This window comes from Tamandua tetradactyla, chromosome 9, assembly GCF_023851605.1.
Source record: "Tamandua tetradactyla isolate mTamTet1 chromosome 9, mTamTet1.pri, whole genome shotgun sequence".
Lineage (NCBI taxonomy): Eukaryota > Metazoa > Chordata > Mammalia > Pilosa > Myrmecophagidae > Tamandua > Tamandua tetradactyla.
The window spans coordinates 87,057,743-87,070,728 of NC_135335.1; the positions used below are offsets into that span (position 1 = coordinate 87,057,743).

Consider the following 12,986-nt stretch of genomic DNA (forward strand, 5'->3'; position numbering starts at 1 on the left):
TGATATTCTCATGAGCAGTGCAGACAATCAAAGCTACAGGCAGAGCCCCCAGGCTTGGGGTTTGTTCATATGAAACTTAACCCCACAAAGGATACGCCAAGCCTACTTAAAATTAGGCCCGAGAGTCACCCCTCAAGAGAACCTCTTTTGTTACTCAGATGTGACCTCTCTCTCCAACCAACACAACAAGCAAACTCACCACCCAACCCCTGTCTACATGGGACATGACTCCCAGGGGTGTGGACCTTCCTGGCAATGTGGGACTGAAATCCTGGAATGAGCTGAGACTCAGCATCAGGGGATTGAGAAAACCTCTAACAAAAGGGGGAAGAGTGAAATGAGACAAAATAAAGTGTCAATGGTTGAGAGATTCCAAACAGAGTTGAGAGGTTATCCTGGAGGTTATTCTTACGCATTAAATAGATATCACCTTGCTAGTCAAGATGTAGTGGAGAGGCTGGAGGGAAGTGCCTGAAAAAGTGGAGCTGTGTTCCAGTAGCCATGTTTCCTGAAGATGATTGTATAATGATAAAGTTTTCACAATGTGACTGTGCGATTGTGAAAACCTTGTGTCTGATGCTCCTTTTATCTACCTTATCAAAAGACGAGTAAAACATATGGAATGAAGATGAATAATAGGAGGAACAAATGTTAACACAAATTTAGAGTGAAATGCTGGTGATCGGTGAGGGGGAGGGGTGGGGAGTATGGTATGTATGAATTTTTTTCTGTTTTCTTTTTATTTCTTTTTCTGAATAGATGCAAGTGTTCCAAGAAATGATCATGATGATGAATATGCAACTATGTGATGATATTGTGAATTACTGATTATATATGTGGAACGGAATGATCAAAAGTTATGATTGTTTATGTTTGTGTGGTGTTTTTTGGCATTTAAAAAAATTAAAAATTAATTTAAAAAAAGGAAATATAATCAAGCTACACACTACTTGCAAGAGACTCATTTTAGACAGAAGGATACAGAGAGATTGAAAGTAAAAGGATGGTAAAAAGGTTCCACACAAGCTATAACCAAAAGAAAGCAGAAGTAACTCAACTAGTATCAGACAAAATAGACATTAAATATGAAGACGTCATAAAAGACAATGAAGGACATATATATAAATAAAAGGTACAATTCACCAAGAGGAAATAGCAATCATAAATGTTTATGCTCCCAATCAAGGCGCTTCAAAGTACAAGAGACAACTATGGGCAAAACTGAAGGAAGTGACAGATGTTTCAATAATAATAGTAGGAGATTTCAGTATACACCACTTTCCTGTATACATAGAACAACCACACAGAGGATCAACAAGAAAATAGAGAACTTAAACAACATCATAAATGAATTAGACCTAACAGATATACATAGCTCATTACACCCCAAAACACCAGGACATATATTCTTCTCTAGTGTTCATGGAACATTCTCCAGGATAGACCACATGCTGGGGCACACAATGAAAATATTCAAAACACTTTCTCTGATCATGATGGAATGAAGCTGGAAATCAATAATCACCAAAGAATAAGAACTTTCACAAATATATGGAGGTTAAATAATACTCTCTTTAACAGCCAGTAGGTCAAAGAAGAAATTGCTAGAGAAATCGGTAGCTATCTGGAGACAAATGAAAAGGAGAATACTGTATATCAGAACTTACGGGACATGGCAAAGGCTGTGCTGAGAGGGAACTTTATTGCCATAAATGCCCATATTTAAAAAGAAGAATAGCAAAAATCTAGGTGTAACAGTTCACCTGGAGGAACTAAAGAACAGCAAACTAACCCCAAAGCAAACAGAAGAAGAGAAATAACAAAAACTAAAGCAGAGTTATATGAACAGGAGAACAAAAGAACAGAAAGAATCAATAAAAACCAAAACTTGGTTCTTTGAGCAAATACTGTATTGTCTCATTTAGAAAAAAATTCTAAAAACACAGGGGACTAGACTGCAAGCTCTTATAGCAGTCACATTTAGTCCAGAGAGGTAAATATTATTTCTTGATTTTGAGAGGCTGTTTTGTATAACCTAGTATTCAGAGATAAGAATAAAGTCAATCAGGTCAGGAAAAAGATAATTCAGAATACAGGAGTGAGGAAGACATTGTCTATATTTTAGAACCTTATCTACTCTTTGAGACCAAAGGAGGAAAGGCTTATTTTTTCCTGAATCTAAATTTTCTGTAGCATATAATCTAATTCAACCTGTCTGGATAGTTCATTTAAACAATTCAAACACAGAGGGCCCAGAATAAGAATGAAGACCTTTAATGCTGTATAGCTTAATGTAATGTCTGGATACATCCCTGAGCATATAGAGCAGATAATCAAAAAGTATTGGGAAAGTCCCTTGAGGGATGGGAGAAAAATATGGAACTATTAAACTTTACCACCGATGAAACCCCTGATACTGTGTCAAACATTAAGGACATCTAAATCAATAGGCTAAGACTCTGATCTTGAGACTGCTCTTATGAACCTTATGTATGTAGCAGAGAAGCTTAGCCTACCTATAGGTATGACTAAGAGTTACCTCCGGATGACATCTTTTGTTACTCAGATGTGGCCTCTCTCTCTAAGCCCAACTCTGCAAATGAAACCATTGCCTCTATCTCACCCCACTCCCATGGAATATGACATTCAAGGGTGAAAGTATCCCTGGCTGCATGGAAGATGACACCAAGGGATGAGCCTAACCCTGGTACCATGGGATCAACAATGCCATCCTGACCAAAACAGGGAATAAAAGTGTAACAAATAAGGTATCTGTGGTCAAGAAAGTTCAAATAAAGTCCAGAGGCTACTCTGGAGTCCACTCTTACACAAGCTTCAGTTAAGACATTGCTACTTATCTAAATTTGCCAAAATCTAACCAAAACCACTCCTGCCAATCCCAAAGAACATCTAGGGCATTAGGTGTTCTACAAAGGTTCCATGCACTAGGGTAACAGTCCAGAAACCTAAAACCTCCAGATAGGTCCCTCAAGATATAAGTCATGAAATGCAGAGGGGCCACCCTCTCCAAAACATCAACTAGTTACATCTCCCTATCCCATATTATTGACAGCCCATTCCAGCATAAAAAAACTAGAACAGGCACAGCCCAAATACCCTTAAACAGTGGGAGAAAGATAAAAGGTAAATATGAACATGATTGTTGATTCATTGTATTGATGTTTCTTTTAGTCAGCAGTACCTTAGAGCACCTAGAGGTAAAAACCTACAATTGTGGAACTGTAGCCTGTACCAAACTCTGAAATCTGTTCTACAACTAATTGTTGCAGTGTGCTTTGAAATGTATTGCTTTATTGTATATATGCTATTTTTCACAGAAAAGAAAAAGTCTATTTTTATGATAAATCCAAAGCTATATGATGAAAAAAATTAATGTAATCACGCACAGCATTTAAGAATAAAGAATTTAAAACCTTAAAAAAAAAGAAGACTTTTAACACCCAGCCTTCCTGAGAAATTGGCCTTCCCAATTCAGGTGTTTCCATTTCAGCCTCTCCAAGTAAGGCAAATATTTTTCTACCCAATCTGATTCCATTTCTCTTGAGAAAACATAGAAAATAATTAAAGAGAAAGAAACATCTGCTCATGTACCTTCCATCTGACCAGACCCTCCTTAAAAAGTATTTAAAGTTCTCCTCACCACAGTATGGCAAACCCCAAACAACAGTATTCCTGGAAACTCTGACAAATATCCTGGACTCTATAAGGTTTTACTATTAAGTTTGTTTTTCAGAAACTTAAAACCTCCAGATTGCTCCAATGCAAGAGATGTTCTTAAGCCCAGAAATACTGGACTCTCCAAGAACACAACTGGCTTCTTCATTTCATTCCTCTGACCCTTAATGACAATGCCATTTTTCAGCTTTGAAGCAGACAGAGAGTCATCACCCAGATATCCTCCAAGGTTGAAAGATAATTATTAAATGAAAGAGAGGAATTGTAACTGAGAAATTAGGATTTAAGGGATGATTTTGATTACTGAATCATATTCCTTTTTGCTTTCTGGAATATTGGAGAATACCCCAAATCCCTAAACTGTAATTTAGCTACCCTCAAATCTGAAATGATTGTAAAAAGCTCTCATCTTGTGCCTTTGTGACTGATAAGAGCTGTTACTCCCTTTAAGTGGTCATTTTCTTGTAGGGCAAAAACCCCAACACTAATGAAGAATTTGAAGTCAGCCATTAACTAGTTTGAGCCCCTGACATTGGTAAATTGTATTGGCTAGCCTCTGCTACTGAAACATAATGGAAACACAACAGACCTCTGTTCCAAGATGGTGGCTTCATGAGGTGTGGAATTTAGTTCGTCCTCAAGAGCAGCTAGTTAATACCCAGGAACAGTACAGAACAACTGCTGGGGCCACATCAGTGACCAGATACACAGTGTACACCAGTCTGGACAAGCTGGACCAGATGCAATCCCACTCAGAACTGTTAAATCCCCCAAGCTGCTGAGGCCGGCACTCATTCCCCACAGGCTGGTTCCGGGATGGGAAAGGAAAGAGACTTACTAGCAGCAGGGTCTGCTAGTAACCAAGCTCCAATTCTGGATTTAATTAACAAATCCCAACTACTGAAAATCGGCCCCCAGCTGATATAAACCTGAACAAGTGCTAAAGGTACTAGGAGTTTTTGCCCTCGCACAAAGGTGACAGGGTTGACAGAAAAAAAATTAAAAAGAGGTTTTTTAGATCAGAAAGCACAAAATAATTGAAAAGGGCTGGAACCTAAAAAAAAAAACAAAAATAAAAACGGGGCACATATGAACCTGGACATACGTAGAGCAATGTACCAACTTAAGCTCTTCACTAACCGGAGGAACAGAGATCTTGTTCAGAAAACGATTTTTTTTCTTACTCTGTTTCTACTGCTTAACTGCTCATTAGATAAAACTGCAAGTCTTCTCAGGCTCCAACTGCACCAGGCAAGGGTAGAATTAAGTTTGTCTGAGATACCAGGAGCTGGTCTGGTGAAAGGAATTAATTTCCAGAAGGCTGTGCCTTCCCCAGGAGAGGGGTGGGGTCTAACTCAGGTAGAATCCCTCCTTCAAGGAATTCAGACCCCAGGGACTGGAAAACTGAAGCAATTAAAGCCAGCCTACAGTCTTCTCTGTCTCAACCATGGCCTCAACACGGAAAACCTGCTGAAGTTAAAGGCACTACATCACTCTATACTGATGGGAGTCAGACGCAGGCAGACACATGTCACATACTGGGTAGGATGGGAAAAGTACAGTCTAGAGGCTTAATAGGAAAGTCCTTCAACCAGCTGGGGCTTACCCTCAGGAAAAACTGATACTGATGTCTCTTTCCTACTGAGAGGAGGCCAGCGTGGTCTGTGAAAATCTGACTGGGGTATATAACATCTGAGCAGATGCTCCTAAGGAAAAAAAAAAAGCTCTATATAGGCAAGACAAGGAACAAGAAAACAAGAATGGAAAAATTCTGATCTGCTAAACAAAACCTATGTTAAAGGTCTAAAATGAGCTGACCTGAAGGTCAAAGAACAGACAGAAAACAAAGACATCCAGCAAGAAAATCCTAGGTAAAAGTGAAAATAATCTCCAGAATAAACTAATTGAGGAAATTGAATGCCTAGATGCCAGCAAAAAAAACCGAGTCATACTAGGAAAACTGAAGATATGTCCCAGTCAAAGGAACAAACCAACAATTCAAATGAGCTACAGGAGTTGAAACAACTAATTCAGGATGTTCAGACATGGAAAATCTCATCAAAAATCAAATCAACGAGCTGAGGGAGGATATGAAGAAAGCAATGGGTGAACAAAACGAATAAACTGAAAGTCTGAAAAAAAACAATATGAGAACTTTGGGAATGAAAAGCACATTAGAAGAGGTGAAAAGAATAATGGAAACCTACAACGTTAGATTTCAAGAGTCAGAAGAAAGGATTAGTAAACTGGAGGATGGGACATCTAAAATCCGACAAGCAAAAGAAAATATAGGGGAAAAAATGGGAAATATGAGCAAGAATTCAGGGAATTGAATAAAAACATGAAACACATGAACACATGTGCTATGAGTGTCCCAGAAGGAGAAGAGAAAGGAAAAGAAGGAGAGAGAGACTAATAGAGGAAATTATCACTGAAAATTTCCCAACTCTTATGAAACACTTAAAATTACAGATCCAAGAAGTGCAGCATACCCTATACAAAACAGATCCAAACAGACATACCCCAAGACACTTACTAATCAGAACATCAGACGTCAGAGATAGAGAGAATTTTCAAAGTAGCAAAAGAAAACCAATACATCATACAAGAGGAGCCCAATAAGGCTATGTGTAGATTTCCGAGCAGAAACCATTGAGTTGAGAAGACGGTGGTATAATACATTTAAAATTGTGAAAGAGAAAAACTGCCAACCGAAAATTCCATATCAAGCAAAACCGTCCTTCAAAAATGAAAATTAAAACATTTTCATATTAAAAAAATCACTAAGAGAATTTCTGACCAAGACACAGGTTCTGCAAGATATATGAAAGGGAGCACAACAGGCAGACAGGAAAAGACAGGAGAGACAGGTGTGGAGAAGAGTGTAGAAGTGAAGACTATCAGAAAAGGGAAACAGAGGAAAAACTTAGATATGACATATAAAATCCAAAAGACAAATTGTTAGAAGAAAGTACTGTCCTTACAGTAATAACACTAAATATTAATGGCTTAAACTCCCCAGTCAAAAGACACAGACTGGCAGAATGGATTAAAAAACAGGATCCATCTAGATGTTGTCTACAGGAGATGAACTTTAGACCCTAAATGCATTTTAGACCCTAAAAGATGAAATATCTTTTCCTAACCTTTCACTTTCAACCAATCCATCATACAAGGGGAGCCCAATAAGGCTTAAATATATAAAGAGACTGTTTAACTCAACAGCAAAAAGACAAACAACCCAATTAAAAAAATGGGGGCGGTGCGATAGTGGCTCAGTGGCAGATTTCTTGCCTGCCATGTTGGAAACCTGGGTTCAAGTTTCAGTGCCCTACCCATGCAAAACAAAATAAAACAACAGGGAGTTATCTTTAAAAAGAAAAAGAAAAAGAAAGAAAAAAACAAAAATGGGCAAAAGACATGATCAGACACTTCTCAGAAGACGAAATACAAATGGCCAAAGGGCACATGAAAAGATGCTCAACTTACCTGGCTATTAGGGAAATGCAAATCAAAACCACGATGAGATATAATCTCACTCCCACCAGAATGAACATTGTAAAAAAAACAGAAAGTGACAAGTGCTAGACAGGATGTGGAGAAAGAGGTACACTAATACACTGTTGGTGGGAATGTAATATGGTACAACTGCTGTGGAAGGCAGGTTGGTGGTTCCTCAGGAAGCTAAGTATAGAATTGCCATATGATCCAGCAATACCACTGCTAAGTATCTATTCAGAGGACATGAGGGTAAGGACACAAATGGACATTTGCATATAAATGTTTATAGTAGCATTATCTAAAATTATCTACAATTGCCAAGAGATGGAAACATCCCAAATGTCCATCAACAGATGTGTGGCTAAACAAGCTGTGGTGTATACATATGATGGAATATTACACAGGTGTAAGGCAGGATAAAGTCATGAAGCATGTAACAACGTGGATGGACCCTGAGAACATTATGCTGAGTTGAGAATAGCCCGAAATAAAAGGACAAATACTGTATGGTCTCACTGATATGAACTAACATTAATGAGTAAACTTGGAGAATTTCAGTTGAGAACAGAGGTTTTTAGGAGATAGAAATTGGGTAATTGGAGCTGAAGGGATATAGATTATGCAATATGACTGCTTGTAAAAATTCAGAAATGGATGGCACAATACTACCTGATTGCAGCACAATAATGTAAGTACACTGAATGAAGCTGAATGTGAGAATGATAGAGGGAGGAGTGCTGGGGGCATATATGAAACCAGAAGGAAAGACAGAAGATAAAGACTGAGATGGTATATTCTAGGAATGCCTAGAGTATACAATGAGTGACTAAATGTACAAATTAAAAAATGTTTTCACATGAGGAAAAAAATAAAAAAGAAAGAATAGTTTTTCTCCTTTTCTTTGGGCTTACACCTTTAGCATTCAAGTGATAGGTCTGCCTCCACTCTATTCAGCTTATGTTCTCCTACTGAAATAACAATGATAACATCTGCTCATTTTCTGCTTTGAATGCGGTATTCGAAATGACCTCAACTTCCCTTGCTAAAATCCTTCAAAACCTTGAACCCCCAAAACTTGGGGAGACAAATTTTGGTCTGCAAGGCCAACTGCTCTCTTACTATGCACCTAGTAATAAACCCTTTCTTTAGGAGAAAAAAAAATATTTTAGGTTTTCCTTATACAAAACAATTTTTAGAATCTATTTAGCACAAATGCTGAAGGTAAGCTGCATTATCTATTTAAATGACACCTATTGCAATATCTCAGCCTTAAACTTCCTAAATTAACTGGAAAAGAAAAAAGCAAAACTATTCAGAAATACAAGAGTTCTTACCTGATTAGTGTAGCTGGAACCACAGGATTCTTATTACTACATCCTTTAAGGCTACCACAGAAGGTAACAAAATTCATTGTGTTTACAAATAATACCTGAGTTGCCTAGAAAGAAAAGAAAAAAATACAGTCTATTAAAATTATCTTACTTTAATCATTACTTATAATTCTGGACACTTGGACATCTGTTATTATAGCAATAAACTATCTAGCTGGTCTTTCCCAACTGGCAAGGCAAAACTGACATGGTAGCTTTTGCCCTTTTTGTGTTGCTTCTTAAAATCATCAGTTACAATCCCGCTCTTCTTTCCTCCTATCCATTTATCTTCCCATAACTCCTAAGGGCCAAGTTTTGAAAATTATACCAGCTAATTTAAATAAATTTATCAATTTACAATATTAAGTAAGATTAGAAAATACCAATTTAGAGAACATAAAACAGAATTAAAAGCCAAAAACTAACTTAAGGGAAAAAAAAATCTCAAAACTGAACTATATGCTTTGTCATAAACCACTTTCCAACAGAGACTATATTTACTGACCTTTGGGTCTTTCTGATTAAGAGTTACTGCCAAGGTAAGGCCATCTCTTGAAAAGGCTGAAATTAGAGCTCCTCTTGATTTAACTGATTCACATTTAGGAATTAGACTGCACAGAAAACAATCTTCTTGTGTCCAATGAACACGGTATGGCAATGATCTAAGAAAGTAATGAAACAAATGATAATAGGAAGTATAGTATCTTTTAAGTTAATAAATAGTTCATTAAAAACAAATGAGGGCAGGGCATGGTGGCTCAGCAGGCAGAGTTCTTGCCTGCCATGCTGGAGACCCGGGTTTGATTCCAAGTGCCTCCGCATGTTAAAAAAAAAAGAAAGTCTGGAGACTAGTCTATCTAGTAATACATGCCCTTCAATTAATAAAATTATGTTTCAAAAAAAAAAGAAAGGCTCCTTTTAGGCTTTCCAGTGAGCCCAAGAGTCATAGACCTGCCCCCACTCCTGCTCCTACTCCACTCCAGCCCCCACCCTACCTCCACCTGTCCTTCTTGAGAGCATGAAGGTAGCGGAAAGGGGGTGGTGGCATCCAATTTCACCCAGAATGTAAAGGAAGGGTGATCGCCACCACATCAGGGCAATTGGCAGGTCATAGCTGGTGGCGCAGGATGGCACAGAAGAAAGATCTTCAAACGAAACTGACTAAGTTTTTAAGGGAAAACAGGATTCAACTTTCAAAACTTTCATATACAGATGAAAATGAAGAAGTCGGCTTGGCATTGAAGGACGTTGCTAAGAAATATTCTGCCGAACTGGAACATTGTAAAAACAAAATTGAAAAAATTATAGAAGAAATATGCCGCAAAGCAACTGAATGTGGAATAGGAAATGAAAACTATAAAACCACAGGAAGTGCTATATAGTTAAAGTATTTGTACCTCCAAGACTAAGAAAAAAAATAGGAAAAATTTGTTGGAGACCCGATTGTACATTACTGGCAGGAAACTGAGGTCTAAAATACCTTTCGATTTCAATAAAATTATATCAAAATTGTTATAAATAAGAAACATCTTCAAGTAGCAAAATATTTGAAAAACAAGGAGTGATACACAGTATGAAAGCGATGGTACTCTAACTAAAACAGTCTAAAGAGGATGTGAAAAAAATCTTTCAGGTAGAAGAAAAGCAAAACAAAGCCAAATTAAAAGAAAAAAGAGGGCGGTGCAACGGTGGTGGCTCAGTGGTACAATTCTCATCTGCCATGCTGGAGACGTGGGTTCGATTCCTGGAGCCTATCCATGCAAGAAAAGAAAAAAAAAAATACAGACAATTAAGAGAAGACTGGAGATAGTGGCAGAGAGAGCTAAGATGGTGGTGGATCCAGAAACTACACCATACTTAGACAAAGCTAACCAAATATGCAGATCAATCAGAATTCCCCCATCAGAAAGAAAAGCCCTTATGTTAGCTATGGGATATCATGAGAATCCCATTTCCTGAAAAGAAAAGAATATGGAATAGCATTGCCATGTCTGCTGGATGCTGACAATTATTTCTGTGAGTGTTGCAGAGCACTACTGGATACAGTAGAAAACTATGCAGTGCTCCAGCTCAATATAGTATAGTGTTACTTCTGCTTGGAATGACTGGAATGCCTTGACAATGCAGAAAAAAATTAAACTTAACCCAGAAATGCCTTAAAAATTCCTATGGGAAGATATAAAACAACAAAGAAACAAACAAAAATAAAAGAAAAAATACATTAAAAAAAATTGCTATGGAGAAAATAAACAGAGACTGATTCACATAAAAGGAAATTGTGGGAAAGAGAAGGTATTGTTCTGAAGACTATACTTACTTCAAGGTTATTCAAAACTATCACAGTGAAAACGGTGTAGAGGCTTGTGAGTACCTCAACAAGGAATGAGTCAACTCTTTAAAGAGCTATATACTGACCCATCAAAAGTTCACAATTTGTTGCAGTTGGGCTTTACTGCCCAGGAAGTTGGGCTTGGCCTATGAGCATGTGATGGAAATGTGGATCATGCAGCCACTCATATTACCAACCACAGAGAGGAATTAGCTGGAATAAGGGAAGGGGAAAAAGAAGAAAAGATGCCACCTGGAGACTATCAACTCTGAAAGGAATGGGCTACTCCACTCAAGCAGCCAAACAGGCCCTCCCATCAGGCAAGTGAAAACCTGGATGAAGCCCTGAAACTTCTTTTCAGTAATCCTCAGATATGGTGGTTAAATGATTCAGATCCTGAAACCAACAACCATCAAGAAAGTTCTTCCCAGGAAAACACTGACCAACTGGTCTACATGGGTTTTGACACTATAGCTGCTGAAGCTATGCTGAGAGTGCCCAGGAGGAACATCAGCTGGCAGCTCATACCTTAACTCACAATAGAGGAAGTCTTCCTCCTGACCTACAGCTCTCAGTGGAAGATTCCTCATCATCATCCACCTCTCCTTCAGGTTCTGCAGGTACTTCTAGTGCCTCAACAGCAGAAGGTATGTAGAAAGAGGCAGTCAATGAAATATTAGAAGATATTATAGAACACAAAGAAGATTATCTTGACTCAACTCTGGAAGATGAAGAAATTATTACTACAGAGTATTTATCCTATGTAGAAAATATAAATCAGCAACAAAGAAAAACTAAATAATGAAGAGAAATAAGTACTAAGTTTCTGATTATAAATCCTGTTACTATGAAAAGTCTGATGCAGGTGTTTCTTTTCTTCTATGTTTTATCTGATTTTGCTACAATAGTGATTCCTACTTGGACATAGCAGAGACAGGCAGGAAATAGAGGCATATCAAGTAAAGAGAAGAGTTTATTTGAAGAGAGAGGTCCTAGTCATTAACGGATGGTCTTGGGGAAAGAACTTCGTTTGGTCTAACTCTTACCAAGTCCTCTTCTGCTTCCAATTCTGCATTCTTAACTCTGCCCTCCCTCTTTTCACCACAAATGGGAAGGAGTTAGAGTTGGGGGCTGTTGAGAAGAGGGTGGTCACTGTGGAAGGTCTCCAGAAGGGTAATCAAGAGAGAAAACATTCCCTCAGCTGTCTCTTCTTTTTGCCCAGCTTTCCTACCCTCCTGAGCCCAGCTGTTGATTCTTTTCATTTTTCCCATTATGTGATCTCTGATTTGTAAGCCCCATGTTTTCATGCATCACCTTCACCATCCTGTTGCTAAAATTGTCCATTAAATCTTCAACCATTCCAGTTGCTTTGTGGGCATAATAATGTGGTTACAGTGGCGATATCAAACTGTGACAAATTTCTTTAGCATGAAACTTCACAGTTTTTTATGCTCTTAGTTATAGTAAAATACATACTTGCAATTCAGGATTGATATGTATTCAAAATTCCTCCTAACAACAATAAAAAATCTGTATTAAATAGTATAGTCTTATGTAAACCAAAGTAACTATTTTAAATAACATTTTAAGACTCTAAGCTGTCATATTAAATTCATGCTACAATACCTATAAGACATTTAGATATTTTTTCTCTAGGTTTTTTTGTGGAGGTTTTTGGAATATCTACAGATATTACAGAGAGTCTATTCTAAAGATACTCTGAGCTTTTAAAGACACAAATAACCATTCTCATTGCACCCTGCATTCTTCTGTAGCCTTATATTAAATGAAAATCAGTTTCAGCACTTAGGACACAGCTGGCAGCAAACAACTGCTGAATGAAGCAAATGCCAGATGTACTGCAGAGGTTCTTAATGCCCTTCTATGTCATAGGAAGCTACTTAGGACTGAGGACCAATTGCCATATTGTTGCCATCAAGAGACTGAAATAATTCAACTCTTTTAATAGCCATTTCCATAAAGTTTGGACATCAATCCAGTTTGGACATTCGGCAATCTTTTCTTCTTATTCTTTTAAGATGACAATAAAAACAAAAGGTGGAAAATGTAAAAAAAAAGAAAGAAAGGGA

At 37.7% G+C, this 12,986-nt stretch overlaps 1 protein-coding gene and 1 pseudogene across 11 annotated transcripts in view; one reads left to right on the forward strand and one right to left on the reverse strand.

Annotated features, from left to right (window-relative positions):
- Positions 1-12,986, reverse strand: part of CPLANE1 (ciliogenesis and planar polarity effector complex subunit 1) — a 232,391-nt gene that overhangs the window by 178,320 nt on the left and 41,085 nt on the right. For all 11 annotated transcript variants that reach the window (XR_013157933.1, XM_077116986.1, XM_077116987.1 and 8 more), the window contains 2 exons: positions 9,073-9,229; positions 8,532-8,635 (listed from right to left, as the gene is read on the reverse strand). Coding sequence is in view for 10 of the 11 variants with exons in the window: in XM_077116986.1 (XP_076973101.1) it covers positions 8,532-8,635; positions 9,073-9,229 (261 nt within the window). In the remaining variant the exon portion in view is untranslated. The remainder of the gene's footprint in view (positions 1-8,531; positions 8,636-9,072; positions 9,230-12,986) is intronic.
- On the forward strand, positions 9,695-11,694 carry LOC143647236 (NEDD8 ultimate buster 1-like; annotated as a pseudogene).